This window comes from Argiope bruennichi, chromosome 9 (assembly GCF_947563725.1).
Source record: "Argiope bruennichi chromosome 9, qqArgBrue1.1, whole genome shotgun sequence".
In the NCBI taxonomy this organism is placed as follows: Eukaryota; Metazoa; Arthropoda; class Arachnida; order Araneae; family Araneidae; genus Argiope; species Argiope bruennichi.
In genome coordinates, this window is record NC_079159.1 from 5,311,040 (window position 1) to 5,325,659 (window position 14,620).

The 14,620-nt window shown below is 33.6% G+C and overlaps 1 protein-coding gene across 1 annotated transcript in view; it reads left to right on the forward strand.

Annotated features, from left to right (window-relative positions):
- The window catches only part of LOC129983956 (uncharacterized), a 99,804-nt gene that overhangs the window by 54,983 nt on the left and 30,201 nt on the right, over positions 1-14,620 (forward strand). The window contains exons 24-27 of the mRNA XM_056093689.1: positions 694-854; positions 1,824-1,912; positions 3,913-4,056; positions 7,656-7,812. Of these exons, the coding sequence (XP_055949664.1) occupies positions 694-854; positions 1,824-1,912; positions 3,913-4,056; positions 7,656-7,812 (551 nt within the window). The remainder of the gene's footprint in view (positions 1-693; positions 855-1,823; positions 1,913-3,912; positions 4,057-7,655; positions 7,813-14,620) is intronic.

The following is a 14,620-nucleotide window of genomic DNA, read 5'->3' on the forward strand; positions in this document are numbered from 1 at the left end:
ATCCCCCTACGCATCGTGTGCAAAATACAAATTGTGACAGGAAAAGAGCAGCTCATTCTGCTCGTTGTTCATTGCTTTTTCAGTATGTAACGAACTTCAATTGTTGCTGCTGCCCCTGATTATAACTGCACAGTGCATACAGTATTCATAAATTGTTCTTGGGGTACGTTTTAATGTTTTTTAAAGTATACCACTGTGAATATTTGGAAATGCGTGATAAACGAAAAAAAAGTTGTAACGACTGTGGAGGACAAATGACGCTCCACACAGCGACTAGACACTGGTGTAACAGCAAAAAACATAACTTCGGAGTTAAGAGTCGGGAAAAGTACGGTGGGGAGTTGATAAAAAAAACTGGGCAAAAATTGAAAAGTGGCGTGTTGCACAAGCTAGTGGAAGTGAAATACAAGTAAGAAAAAACCCTTCACAGTCTACGTAGCTTGAGATAAATGGTAGGCTTAGTACTCAATAAAAAGTGGGAAAATACGTACTATAACAGAGTGTTTTAGTATAAAAACTTTGTCCTCTGGTATTAGTGGACAAGGAAAGAATCCTAGAAATCCGGCCTATCAAGCTTATCCTTCCGCCACTTTAAGCCGGATACTCGAGAGTGTACTGTATATGTTAAAATGTGTTTAAAGAAAAATTTGCTTAATAAATAGCGATAAAGCATCGGTTTTTTCTTTGTTTCAGAATTATCAGAGACAGAAATGCTGGCGCAGTGTGTCCTCTTCTTCTTGGTTGGATATGAAACCACGGCAACTATGCTCACTTTCACCGCATACTCTCTTGCAGTGAATCCGGAATGGCAAGAGAAACTGATTAAAGAAGTAGACAAGGCTTTCCAGAAACATGTGAGTAGAAATCTTAATATCCATTCAATCATTTTCCTTTGAATGGGAAATCGCATTTCTGTGAGGGTTAAAGCAATATCTGGGCACGGTCATAAAACAAATACTGTAGTTCGGCGAATTCGTCTAATATGTGACGAATATAAAAGAGCAAAAAGCTCAATATGTATAACAGCACTTTATTCCCCAAGGAAACATAAGACATATCGATAATGATAATAATAACAAAATAAACTCAGCCAAATGCAAGCAAATAAAGACAATATTTACAGAAATCAATAACTCATTCGTAAACAGCAAATCGTTATTAAAGAACAGCTACAGCACAATATTATTCGTAGTGCTACTAGAGAGCTTATTCTGTGATCATTAGTTGAAAGAGAGAATTCACTTCTCTAGCTGTCTTCAGATTCTTTCATTTTTATCAATTATCCGACAAGGTATGGAATTTTACAGAACAATCCTTAGATCTCGGTTCCTAATAGAGATAAATCTAAAATTCCTGTATTTCTTTCGAACCTTCATTTTTATTGCTAAATTCATAAGTCACTGGATTATCACAAGTTTGCCAAAGTTGGGGGTCATTGTCTTGGAATGCATTCAACAGCCATTAGATGTATCTGTAAATCTTTCTTCTCAGTGAGGATACCAACATTGCTGGAAAGAACTATGACAGTTTTGAGACAAAGCCTAAATATTTTTAAATATGAAGAATGCATAAAACTTGAACGTCCTCAAAAATTAATAATAAATATCAGTGCATGATAAATAGTCTTATTCCATAGAACATAAAGCAAATGGATACAATATGCAAAGGCCGCAACATCTTAGCGTAGGATACAAAACAAATAGAATTATCGGCAAAGGCCTATCGTTAGGCTCTGTTGTTGGATTCTTCAAATATGCCTCACTGATTAAAGATGGATAAACTTCTAGGTATGTATTCAAAATAACGTTTTCTTGTATTTGTAGGGTGAAATGAGCTATGATGCCGTTCGAGAGATGAAGATCCTCGACGCCGTAATCTCAGAAGCTCTACGGATGCACCCGCCTCTGGCATCGTACGTGAATGCATCAGTTTTTCTTTTCTAATAATTCTTTTGCTTCTTTGATATGTGATGGACCATTTTTTTACTGGGATTTTCATGGATTTCTCTGAATTAATACATAACTGAAAAAATCGGAACGTTACCGGAGTTTATTTGAAAAATTCTGTTAAAGAACAAAGGGATGTCGGCTATTAAATTTTTTTTATATTATCTTTTCGTACAATCGTACAATATTTCATGCCTTCTCGAGTTTGAAAAACGCATTTTCGGAATTATGTATGTTTATCTCTGAATACCACAACCTAGAAACGGCTGGGCTTCTGTAATAACGTTTGATATGAACCCAAAACAATAAGCTTCTGTAAGTCATAGACTGGCTACACCTACTCGCCCGAAGCCACACGGAAAAACTTGAATAACCGGACCGAAGCGGGAACTGTGGTTGAGTCCTAAGGGCCATCACCGACCACGGTACAGCCCTTCCATTGGGAAATACGTCTCGTCATCGATGGTAAGTAGCCATTCCTACCCATTCGAATACCCTCAAAGGTGGTGAGAACCAACCACCATACAGGAAGCTTCTCATCCTCAATTACGATGCCCCTCTCGAGGGATAATAAGCTTCTGTAATGTTTTATCAAGATGTGGGCGAAATCCTTTGAAGGGAAGTTTTACCTCTCTGTCCGTATCCACGTGAACATAATGGCTCAAAACCGTTTAGAGTTAGATGGATAAAATTTGCTAGACAGCTATGTTTTCGGAATAATAGACATATATTATATTTTTAGGAGGTATCTATTGTTCTGTAGATTCCCGGGTATGTGAATGTAATATTTCAAAAATACGGTAATTTAGACAAATCAATTTTCATGCGCACTACGTCAAATTTTCGAACTGATTGGTGTGAAGGGAAGTGTCCAAAATGTATGTTCAGTATTCCTTCATCATATTACGAAGCAAGAAATATTCTGTGCCGCACCACTACACACCAAAGTCGAAGTGAGGCACTCGTACCTACGGACTGCTTTGACCTTCAAGAGTTTGGAATCATCTCTCCAATCCTGATACGTTCAGGCGATACAGCAAAGAATAGAAAAACAGAGCAGAGCTTGTTTAAGTGTACTGAACAGTTCCGCTGCTATAAAATTGTATTTATTCATAACTTAAAGTCGTATGACATATTAGCGGAGAATTTGCTGAATTTCAGTTTAAGGATACAGTTGTACATACTGTTATAATTTTCATTTTATTATTGAACAAAACTATTTGTATCATGATGCCACTATTTCCTTTGCGACAAGTGCATAGTCAAACTTGAACCAGACCAATGGACTTTTGATTGTCGAAAAAAAAGTACTTTTCATATTACCAGATTCAGATTCTGAAATTTGTGGACGTACATAAGACTCACAAATCTTTAAGACTACATAGATATTCTGCGGTAAGAGAGATAAATGTGTCATCTCAATGTCTACATACCCACAATAGAACCCCATCCCAGAGGTCATACTAATGAGGAGGTTATATCCCAATCCAAGGGGCGTTTCAAAAATGGGGATGAGAAGCCCTGGTAGGCACATAAATGGTGTGAGGACATGACTACTCACAAACTTACGCTTCCCTTACCGATGATGGGACGTGCCTCCTACGGGAAGTCACTCAGATTTTTCCGCGTGTCTTCGAAGGAGGGTCGAAGTAGCTATTTATGGTTACCCACAATAGTCGAGGCACTTTATCATATTTACTATGAATCATTGAACCACTGTTTTGATTAATATATAAATATCACTTATCGTGCAAATTTAATAACACATCGGGATAACATTACCCTAATAAAATTCAACTTTAAATGTCACGAAGCCCATTTCTGCAAATTGAAGTCTTTTCATTCTACTGTATTTCTACTTCTCGTATATTTATATTTCTGCCTTAATAAAGAGAGTAAAATAACCTTACCAGTTCAGTATGATGACTGTTAGAAAGCACTTTGATAATGCACTTTTCTTTGGTAGACTGGAAAGATCAGCCACCGAGAATTATGAGCTCCGGAATACTGGCGTCGTGGTTGAGAAAGGGATGCGGGTCATGATCCCTATCTATGGCATGCATTACGATCCAGAGTTTTTTGAAGATCCAGAAACATTCCATCCAGAAAGGTAATCAAATTGCTTTTTTTTAACTAATTACTTCTCCAAAAAATGGGAACTACAATCCACGCTCCTTTCATTTCTGTCAAAATATACGGTCAATATTTTGGTTCCAAATGGAAAAAGAAATCATTTCCCCTCATAATTAGTTATTTAAAACGTTTTAAAGAATTTTATGCATGTAAATAAAATTAGAAGCTAATATAATAATATGTCAGAAGATTTATGATAATAATGTGTCATTCAGATTTTTACGAAATAAATGCCCAATTTGATTGTGGCACAACAGCAAATTTCTAAATCTTTAGAGATAGGCATGTACTTCCATTTAAAAGTTTACTCGAAATAATTCGAAAGAAATACATTTGTTCTGTTTGAGTGAATTAATATTCTGCAGGAAATATGACAGGTGTAAACATTTATGCATTTTTCAGTCTTATTAGTCATATTTAATAAAATATTTTTTACACGCTGACATTTTACATAAAAGAAGCATTACTATTTTGCAAACATAATGGATCGATTTTATGCCGTTTTGAATATCCTTACTTTAGGCAAATCGACATCCGCCACTTCTCCACTTCTCGGACGTCCATTGATTGTCTATCTTTTTCAAAGCAGTGTTTGAAAAGATATAAAACTTTTTAAAATAATAATTTCCGTCATTTCATTATTCTATTAGCTTTAGCCGTAAAACGGTGAAAGTTTCTTTGTTTAAAATATGAATGTCTCAAAAATATGTTACTAAATATGAATATTAGAGCAGAAGGAATGTATAAATATTTAAATTTTTCAGCTATGCATTCATTATTTTATGCAGTAAAAAAATACTAATTCCATCGTGTAGAACATTTTTTCGATTGGAAATAGTTGTCTGTCTCCAACAATTTAGAAGAAAGCTTTGTTGATGGAAGTGGTCATTCATGGAAAAAGCAGTCATCAATAAAGAAAAAACATAGACCATTCAGTAATGCAATCGCCTCGTATCCGTCCATTTTACTTGGTCGGCGTGGAGGGTTCTCATTCGCATCGTCTCATGACCCATTCGCGCCTTGAGGCGGGTGTATTTTGCCCTTTTTCTCCTTTCTTGTGGTTTTCCGAGGTCCTTTGAAGTCTCTTCATTTTACCGACAATTTGTGGGAAGCTTCCTATCGACGTCCACAGACGGGAGTGGTCCTACAATTTATCAGTTGTCAAATTTACGACCAAATCCTTAAAGGCAACAGGCCGTCGAAAGGGGGTTTCATATAATCAACACCTATCACTGTCAGTTAGTTTGTCCATTTTGCTGTCTAGCTATAACAAACGCATTCATCATATGTAAAAAATATCTACAAATCTCCATTTGTCCAACAATGTTTGTTGCCGAATTTTCATGCGTCTGTGGATGTCGTGTGCATTCTTTTTATTCTTTCAGCAGTCTTGTATGATGCTTCCTTCATTAAGTCACTCATTAAATCCACTCCACTTAAATGCTCTATGATAATAATATCAACAATTCTTCAAACATGAAGTTCCTTCCATTAATGGAAAGTTTTTCTTTGTGTATATTTGTAAATATTTTCTCAGATATGCCCAAATTTCTTACTCTTTATGAGTCGTTAAATTTTTTATCCCCTACCCTTTATTTTAAAATTTCAACAAACTGACTGTGTTTCCTTTTGTAACTTCACCAATATATCTTCATAATCCATATTTATTGGTTATGCTCTCACTTTTTCTCAAAGGTCCTGACCTGACAATGTAAACTTTTTGTTAGTCTAACCTTGTTTTTAGTGTAATAAGTCGGGGTGACTTCCTGATTTTAGAAAGCTTCTACTTTTTGTCTGGCCAAATCGCTTATAAAGAGCTACACGAATTCAAGACACAAGGGACAAGGTTATGGCATCTTGCCGTATTACAGATCATTATCATAGCATTCTTTGTTGGCTGAAGTAGAATGAGTTAACTCTTTACTCTTTATTTCATATGCCTTTTATATTTCTTTTGAATTGCTCCCGGATTTTTTTTTTTTTGTGTTTTATTATGAATTAAACAATAACATTCAAGGAATTATATTCTATTTATCCAACTTTTATGTTTACATTTAAATTCTAGGGATGTAAAGTACACATCCCAAGGAACTATTGATCGTGAGGAAAAGTTCGTTTAATGGCGATTATTTGCCATGGAATGATGAGAAGCATGTTGTAATGCACAAGGGTACCCCACTTTCTGAAGACATGGAGCGAATTTTCTTTTCTTGGACATTTGCGCTATTTTTCTATATCGCCAATAATCCTAAACCATAAGGCTAAGCACACAACATGCGGAATCGCACACTTTTTGTTTGGTAGCTGGCAGAATGGCCTTTCCTTTTAATTGAGAAATATAAATAATCTATTATAGTCTGTGTATTTTCTGTAGGCAGTTCAAGGTCGCATTTTCTATCTCGTTGCTGGTTGTCTGCCTTGCAACGCTAAGGCAGAAAACAGTGTCACTCTTTTTTTTTTTTTTTTTTTTTTTTTTTTTATTACTCAGCTGTTAAGGTATTCCCGAAACGTACTGACGTGAAGAAGAAAAAAAAAAGTCGAAATCATGGCTACGGAGAAGGAGAAAGAGTGAAGAGCAGAGAAGGCGAGTGTCCTTGAAATGCCTGCAGAAATTACATAGACTATAGCTGACGATCTAATGCTCTACGCAATGTTAGCTAGTCTGAATTTCAGTTTATTTTGCTCATTTTCCACAATATAAAACTATTTACGATGAAAAGGCAAACAAGAAAATAAAAGACAGGGTGTCACTATCCTTCAGATCTTCCTGTTTGGTATCCTTTTTTTCTTTGATCGAAGCGATCAATCCTCCCTTGATACCGTCGTATACAGCGACAGTCTTTGGTCAAAGTACTTCTCTTTTAGTATCCTCTTATTTAGTCTGCTTTACAGATGTCATAATCGCTGGGTTATGTGCAGTAGTCAACAAAGTCCAGCCTTGTTGCCCATGCATTTTATTGTAGGGACATCCTCACTCCTTTCTTAGTTAGGAACATTGATTCACTTTTTTGCAGTTTATGGAAATTGTTGTTCCCAACTGTACAATAGTTAGACCAATTATGATAGTGGGCTTAAGTTTCCATGAGGGACATTTCATAATATCATGTAGGTAGGAGGTCATCTTCCCAATGCCCATGTAAGGGGTAAGCCAATGAATGCCTAAATTATATTTCAAAGGTTCTGATTTTGTAATATAATCTTTTTTTTTTACATTATCTTGTTTTCAATTTTGTAAACCGGAATTTGACATAGTGGGCTAGAACTTTCACTTTCTTTCAACGTAAATCGCTTATAAAAAGTCACAAGGATTTTAGGCACGAGGACAAGAAGTACTGTCTGCCGCCATGTCATGTTATGCCACGCCATCGATCTTTATCATGACGTTTTCTATTGGCTACCATTGAGTTAAGCTAAACAATAACCTTAATATAGAGAGTATGTATCTCCATCCCAAGTTAGCAATTTGAACACTCGAACAATTAATGGTTTGTTGTTGCTTCTTTTTTGGTCGATAAAATAGTCACAAATTTAGAAAGTAATAGATTTTCTTTAATTAATTATTCATTCTGTTGACAGGTTTCTGGAAGATCCAAAGCATCCCCAGTATGCTTACATGCCCTTTGGGATGGGACCCAGAAACTGCTTAGGAATGCGATTCGCTCAATTGGAAATAAAAGTGTGTCTCGCTAACTTGTTGCATCGTTTCCGGCTTAAGCCACATCAAACTACAAAGGTGAGGAGAAGTTGTTATTGAATTCGAAACATTTTGATTTGCCTATTTAATGTTCAGAACTATACAGAAAAATAATTTTAAAAAATGTGTTCTTTTTTTTTTATCACAAGCAATTCATCAGAATTTCAGAAACAGTGTTTTATATTGTCATAAGCAGCTCATCAAATTTCAAAAATATTGTTTTAAGGTATCGCATTTTCTTTATAACATACAAGTGCTAAGTTCAAATTATCACTTTAAAATAGGATACCTTTGATCATGCAAGCATTTATAATGTTTAGGTCAGAAAACTGATTATCCCTTTGACTGCGTAATTTTTTAAAATTACTATATAGATGTGTTTGCAAATAAATAAGTTCAAATATTTTTTAAACAAAGTGAACTGTTACCTTAAGTTTTTTAGTCATCCTATAAACTACATAGACATCAATTTGAATACTTCTTTAGCGCTTTCAAGAATGGAAGAAAATTATGCGATCAAATATTTGATGTAATAATGAAAACGATTTCCGCTTCGTTCACAGCAATGAAAATATTTTAGTGAAATAGATTTAAATTTATGGTCAAAAGATAATTAAATCTAAACTAAAGAATTTTACTGCAATGAAGTTGGTGCTATTAAAAGTTTATATTTTGGGCTTTAAAACTATGTAAAAATAATTTTTGTGTAGGAATATGTTTGGAAGTTATCGCGGGGAAACTTCTAAATCTAGCTTATTTTGAATTAATTAAAATTTTGAGAAAAGGCGCTTCGAGATGCACATTCCCAAAGTATATCTGAGCCAAATTTGGAAACTCTAGATCAAACGGTTTGGCTTTTAGAGCGCCAACACAACATACACATTCATCTTTATTATAAGTAGAAATAATAAAAGTAGCAACAAAACTCAAATAAATAGAAAAGAAATATTTTTTATAAGGCTATTATTATTAAGGTACTGCAATCATCTTCCTTTCTGCTGTTCATCATTCTGGCTTTCTGACTAAACAGCAATGAAAGTACTACTCTTAAAAATAAACTCTTCGTATTTTTTTTTTATTTCTACCAATGGTATCCTCCGTTATCTAGAAATATAAAAGCATTTACTGAGTTTTTTTTTAGAATTTTAAAAATTAAAACTACAAAATAGGAATGTACGAAGTGTATTAAGCTAGCATATTTATGAAAAAAGACGCCATTTAAGAATTCCTAGAGAATAATTTCAGTGAATGTTATTTAAAGAGAAAACAATGCAAATGTTCCAATGATGTCAAATTGAATTCCACCTTAATATAAGAGAGAGAACACAGCACAATCAAAGCATAAATTGTATATTAGTTATGCAAAGACATTTTGCCTTATGACTTTCAGTTGAATTTCTACATTAACAAAAATTAAAAAATGGCTAGTCAATAAGAAATTCGAAAATCAATGACTAATAATCTTTACTCAGCTGTGAAAATGATCCGTCAAAATATTCTTTTTTGCGGCAGAAGATTGCAAAGGACTTGATGGCATTCTTTGCAAATGAACACTGTTTCTCATTTTTAATCTATTAAAAAACAATTCACTATGAAGATTCATTTCGCATTAGTTAATGATAAAGAGCGTATTTGACATGTATCACATGAAATATACAATTTTTCAATAATCTAATAAACATACAAATTTTCAATAATCTTAATGGAAATTTCCACGATTCACAATATTTTTGCTAGAGTTTTGAGTAGATTTATCTGGATAGAAAATTCCTTAAAATTCAAGAATTCTGAAGATCTATAGATTATCTATAGTTTGATAAATAAAAACACAATTTAAAAAACTGACGATTTAAATTACTTCAAAAGGAAACACTAAAGACTAATTATCATTATTGCTTTTTGTTGATGCGATAAAACGATTTTTTTCTCTCTGTTTAGGTTCCTCTGGAATACAGGAAAGATGCCCCTCTTCTCACTGTAACTGAACTCCCTCTCTTGGTTGAAAAGAGAACAGATATAGACTGAACTAAAACGAATAGGGTTTAGTAAAAAAACAAATTTAGTATCATTTCATTGCTTTTCAATTTTCTTTTTGTGTTTTCATTTCATACTGTTTTTTGATGCATCATCTTCACCTTCCAATTTTATATTACATAACCTTGTTTAAGAATAAATTATATTTAAAAAATCGCATTTGTTTGTCGTTTAATTCTAAGCTTTAATCAGAATGCCTGTATAGGGCCAAATATCGGATTAATATGTTACACAACATTGCATAGGTCTGTTTGTTTCTGTCACAATCAATTTTATCATACAATTTTGAACATATAAATACTTGATGAATAGATTTATTTACTTATGAAATATGTAATTTTAAACTAGATAATTATAAATTTTTACCGTAATTTTCATCCAACAGTTAATTTTTATTGAGATCAAAATTTGATTTTTCTTATTTACTTTTCTTGCATTCCTCAAGTTTCAGTCAGTTTCTTCAGTCAATTTTTTCGAATCTTAAACTTCGATTTTCAAAACCAGTTCTCAAAAATTATATTACATTTTGGATATTTCTGCTTCATACCATTGCCATTTCTGGTTACCACTGCTGTTGAAAAATAGTTCAGAGGCAAAATTCAAACCGCAGCAGTGATCTCTCATCGATTCTCGCTAAATGCAGTGTGGTTCGTACAAGAAAGAGAGAGGAGAAGCTTTCACAACAGCGATTGTTTTTCCTTTTCCGATGGATAAAATAAAGGTGTCGGGTAGAGTTGCCCCCCTTCTGATGACATAATGGGACTCCGACAGATTGCCGCCGTTGATAGCCATAACCATCCATAATTCCCACCTTACTTCCCTCAAGACGATTGTCTTGCAATCGGCAGTTTTAATTGAAAGAAATCTCGTATGCAGTTTGAAATTCGGAGATGCATTTTTTTCTTCTAAAATTTGATGTAGATCTACAGCATTTCTGATCAAGTTCTATTCAACTTTCTTACTGTCTTTTAGAACTATCATTTCCTCCTATACAGAGAGGGACAAAGAAATAGATAGCGATTCCTTTATAGCTATTTGATTCATAATTAGACACTGATGCATAATTTCGTTGCAGTAAACATATACTAAAATTTATGAATTCAGATTCTTGCAGTTTTTAGTTATTGCATTCGTGCACTCACGAACAGACCATTCAACAGACAGTCGACCCCTTAACGGATAAGAGGCAGAAGTCTAAATATGACACAGATTAAGTAATACAATCCCTTCTCTAATTCTTTGTATTTTTGAAATCCCATGCATAGCGAAATGTGCAGAATTCTTGTGAACCAATTTCAAACTGCATTTGACGGATCCGACTGAAATGCACACTTTATGAAATGAATCGAGTGTGTTGTGTTTCTAAGTTATCGAGTTCAGAGAGAGATAGAAAGACCAACTGCAAGAAAAAATATTTCTAAGACTAGTTTTTTTTTCACGGAATAGAGGAGGTCTGAAATGTGGAGATATTGAGAATCAGGAAATCAAGTATTTTAGCAATTCCAATGCTTTTTTTTTTTGTATACTTTGCATAAGAGGGTGTAAAAATTATAGAATTTGATAATTTAGAATTAAGCGTCTTGAGAACAAATGCTGTTTTCGAAAACTTTTCTAAACTGCTGTATAATTGTTTCTTTTAAAAAAGTCTTTATCATGTTCATTTTTGCTGATTTCAGACACAAATATGCATGTTGTTAAAATGTGTGAATCGACAGTAAAAAATATAACGATTATTAAGAATTGTACTTATATTTATTTGGAAGTAATCTCGTAGGGGAATAGAATCCATAAACTGTGGCAGATTGAGAGACATCATAAAATGATACAGACTGTTGAACCCTTAGAAATACTATCCTGGCGGGTCAGTTTCTGTTTCAAACGAGGAGTGCAAGATGTAAAACAAGTTATTATCAAGAATGCTTTCGCTTTACACCCTGAACTCCTCTTTTGAAACAGAAACCGGCCAGCCAGGGTGAAATATGCACTACCGGTCGGATCTGGTCAGTTGTGAAAAGGTTAATTTATCATTGGTTTTATGAGGAAAACTGGTAATTGTGCCTTCTTATAAATAGTTCGAATCATCAGCAAAACGAGACAAGTAGAATATTCCAAAGCCACTAAGGCCTCTAAAATCCACTGAAAAATTTTAGGATTATTTAGTAACTCAATATAACCATAAAATTGCACAATTTCAACAGGTATACAGCCTTCTACAAATCTTGTAATCAATTTCAGATTTTTTCTGCCACTTCAACTAGCCATATGAACAATAGCATAAAAGTTTCGAGTTGAAATATAATATATACGATTCATAACCAGCAGCGGGAGCTAAAACGTTCTCGCATACTTTCTAATAAACTTTTCATGCACGCCTTATATGGATTGGCGTACAACAGTTATGAAATATTAATTTTCGGCATGAATTTATCATTTTAACTGAATCTATCGTGTCATCCTTGGCGAGCTACTTGGTGATTAATACCTGATATGCAGTTAATAGTATCCAACAATCAAATTTGTGTATCAGGAGAGGCATTTTTCTCAAACGATTGATACAAAAATCTAACACTAACACTTGTAATCACAAAATCATATACTAAATTTGATATAATTTAGTCTCTGTATTTTTGAATTATGGCGTTTAAATCGTTTCTGAAAGTACAGTGAAAGGCAGTCAAATCGCTGTTGGATTTGGGTCAAAATTTGGTAGATGTCTACATTATAGATGTTAAATCTGCACACCGAATTTTATCTATTTAGCTCTCTTCGTTTTGTAATTATTTTGATAACTGATATTCGAACTGCCGGACAAACGGAGACTTCCCCTGAACAGAATTCATTCAAAATTTGATGGAAATAAGCAAATTTGGTGTAAACATCGTATACCAAATTTAAACCGTCTAGCTCAAAGCAGTTTTGAGTTATCATTGTCACGGACAGATAGACGGACATTTTCTAAAAATGTATCTTTCGAATTCAGAGAGATCTAAAACGTGGAGATTCGTCAAAATCTCGAGTTCAAATTTTTTGACGATTATTATACTTTCTCTATAATAAGTATACGAGAAAGTAACAAGCGGAAAAATAAATTGGAAAAAATGCATTTCAAATCCTATCAAGGAATTCTAGGAATGAATTCATCTTACTGTGTATCACCCTTTATTGAAGTACAATCAGCTAAAAGAGCTAGTCTCGGCATCATTAAACAAAGAGTCGTAATATTTTTCTTCACTTATTCATTTAATTATTTTTGCTTTTTTAATCAGTGAAATATCTACCCATTTCAAACAATGCAACAGTTAGCTTGTAACAAAGAGATCTACAATCACAGTGGTGTAATCGATGTGGAATCGCCAGCAGTACTGCTCCAGGCAGGAAAGCAAAAGATTACCTAATGAAAGAGAAACTATTGAGTACAATGGTAAAGTTATGATTTATAAATAATTTCAAAGTACTGTGAATTAAAGTCTGATAAAGACGACCTAATGAAAGAGAAACTAGTGAATATAGTTTCAGAGTTATGATTGAATTTCTACCGTAAACCAAGACTGTTGAATACAAACTTGCGAAAACTTTTCTTGTAATGAACAGATTACATTTTTGATACATTATAATTAAAATGTGTTAAATGAATAACTTTACATTTTGTTAAGAAATTGCCCGATTGTACAAGAAATTAAAGACAAATCAGTTGAGAAAATTAGTATCCCTTAAAAAATAAAGCTGTGTTACCTCTCAGGCAGCTCATAAGATCTTAGCGTATTAATCAATTTTTAAACCTAGATTATCACTAAGTTAGATTATTATTGATTCAGTTTTCTTGCATTATCACTGATCCAATTCGATGACATCCTCATCATCCGAACACAATTCAAAATTATGAAAACCATCCCAAAGTATTGTTAAATTATTTAAACTGTTTTAAATTGAGTTTCCCTGAAAAATGAATCTACATCTGTTTAACATTCTGTATGTATTTAAAAATTAAATTAAAAATAAATGAATAGAATGTCAAAATAATGCTCTGTCTTGAATGCTGACTGAGAAAAGCCAATCGAGTGGAAAGGGTTAATGTAGGAAAGCCAATTTTATTATGTAAAAGAGATATTGATATAACGAAACGAAACAAAACGTATAAAAAAATACAAAAATAAACCTACGCCGATTTTGAAAACTACCGTAAGTCGAACACTTTGTTCAGAAACAAAGTGTTTGATTTTCGGTAATTTTTAAAATTGTCTGAAAATATTTGATTTATGGTTACAGTAGACTCCCGATTATCCGCGGGCGGGTTATCCGCGGAGCGGATTAACCGCGCCTGCCGCACAGCTTTTTTTTTTTTTTTTACTGATTTTTTTTAAAAAGGTGCAGTTTTACAGTTATGCTTTTGTAGTTACATAATACATTACAGTATTAAAACAGTGCATATGTATTAATTTTTCTGTGCATCCTTGACGCCTCTCGTAAGTACAAAGCACTTTTCTGTTTTCATTAACAAAATATATTTTAGGTTAGTTTTGAGTGATATACTAAAATATTAAGCGTTAGTTAAACATTTCCTGCTGTTTATTTTACGTTTTATTGTACATAAAACGATTTTTTAAAGTTGGAATGACTGTTTTCTCTTTTGCTATACCCGTTTTTAGCTTTTTTCGGATTATCCGCGATTTTTGTTATCCGCGGCGGCCGCGCCACCCAATTCCGCGGATAATCGGGAGTGTACTGTATTTTAATCATAAGAGGAGACTAAAATTACAGAGAAAAAACAATCCTTTCTTTTTTTAATCCACATAAGAAATGTTTTCCTTCTCAG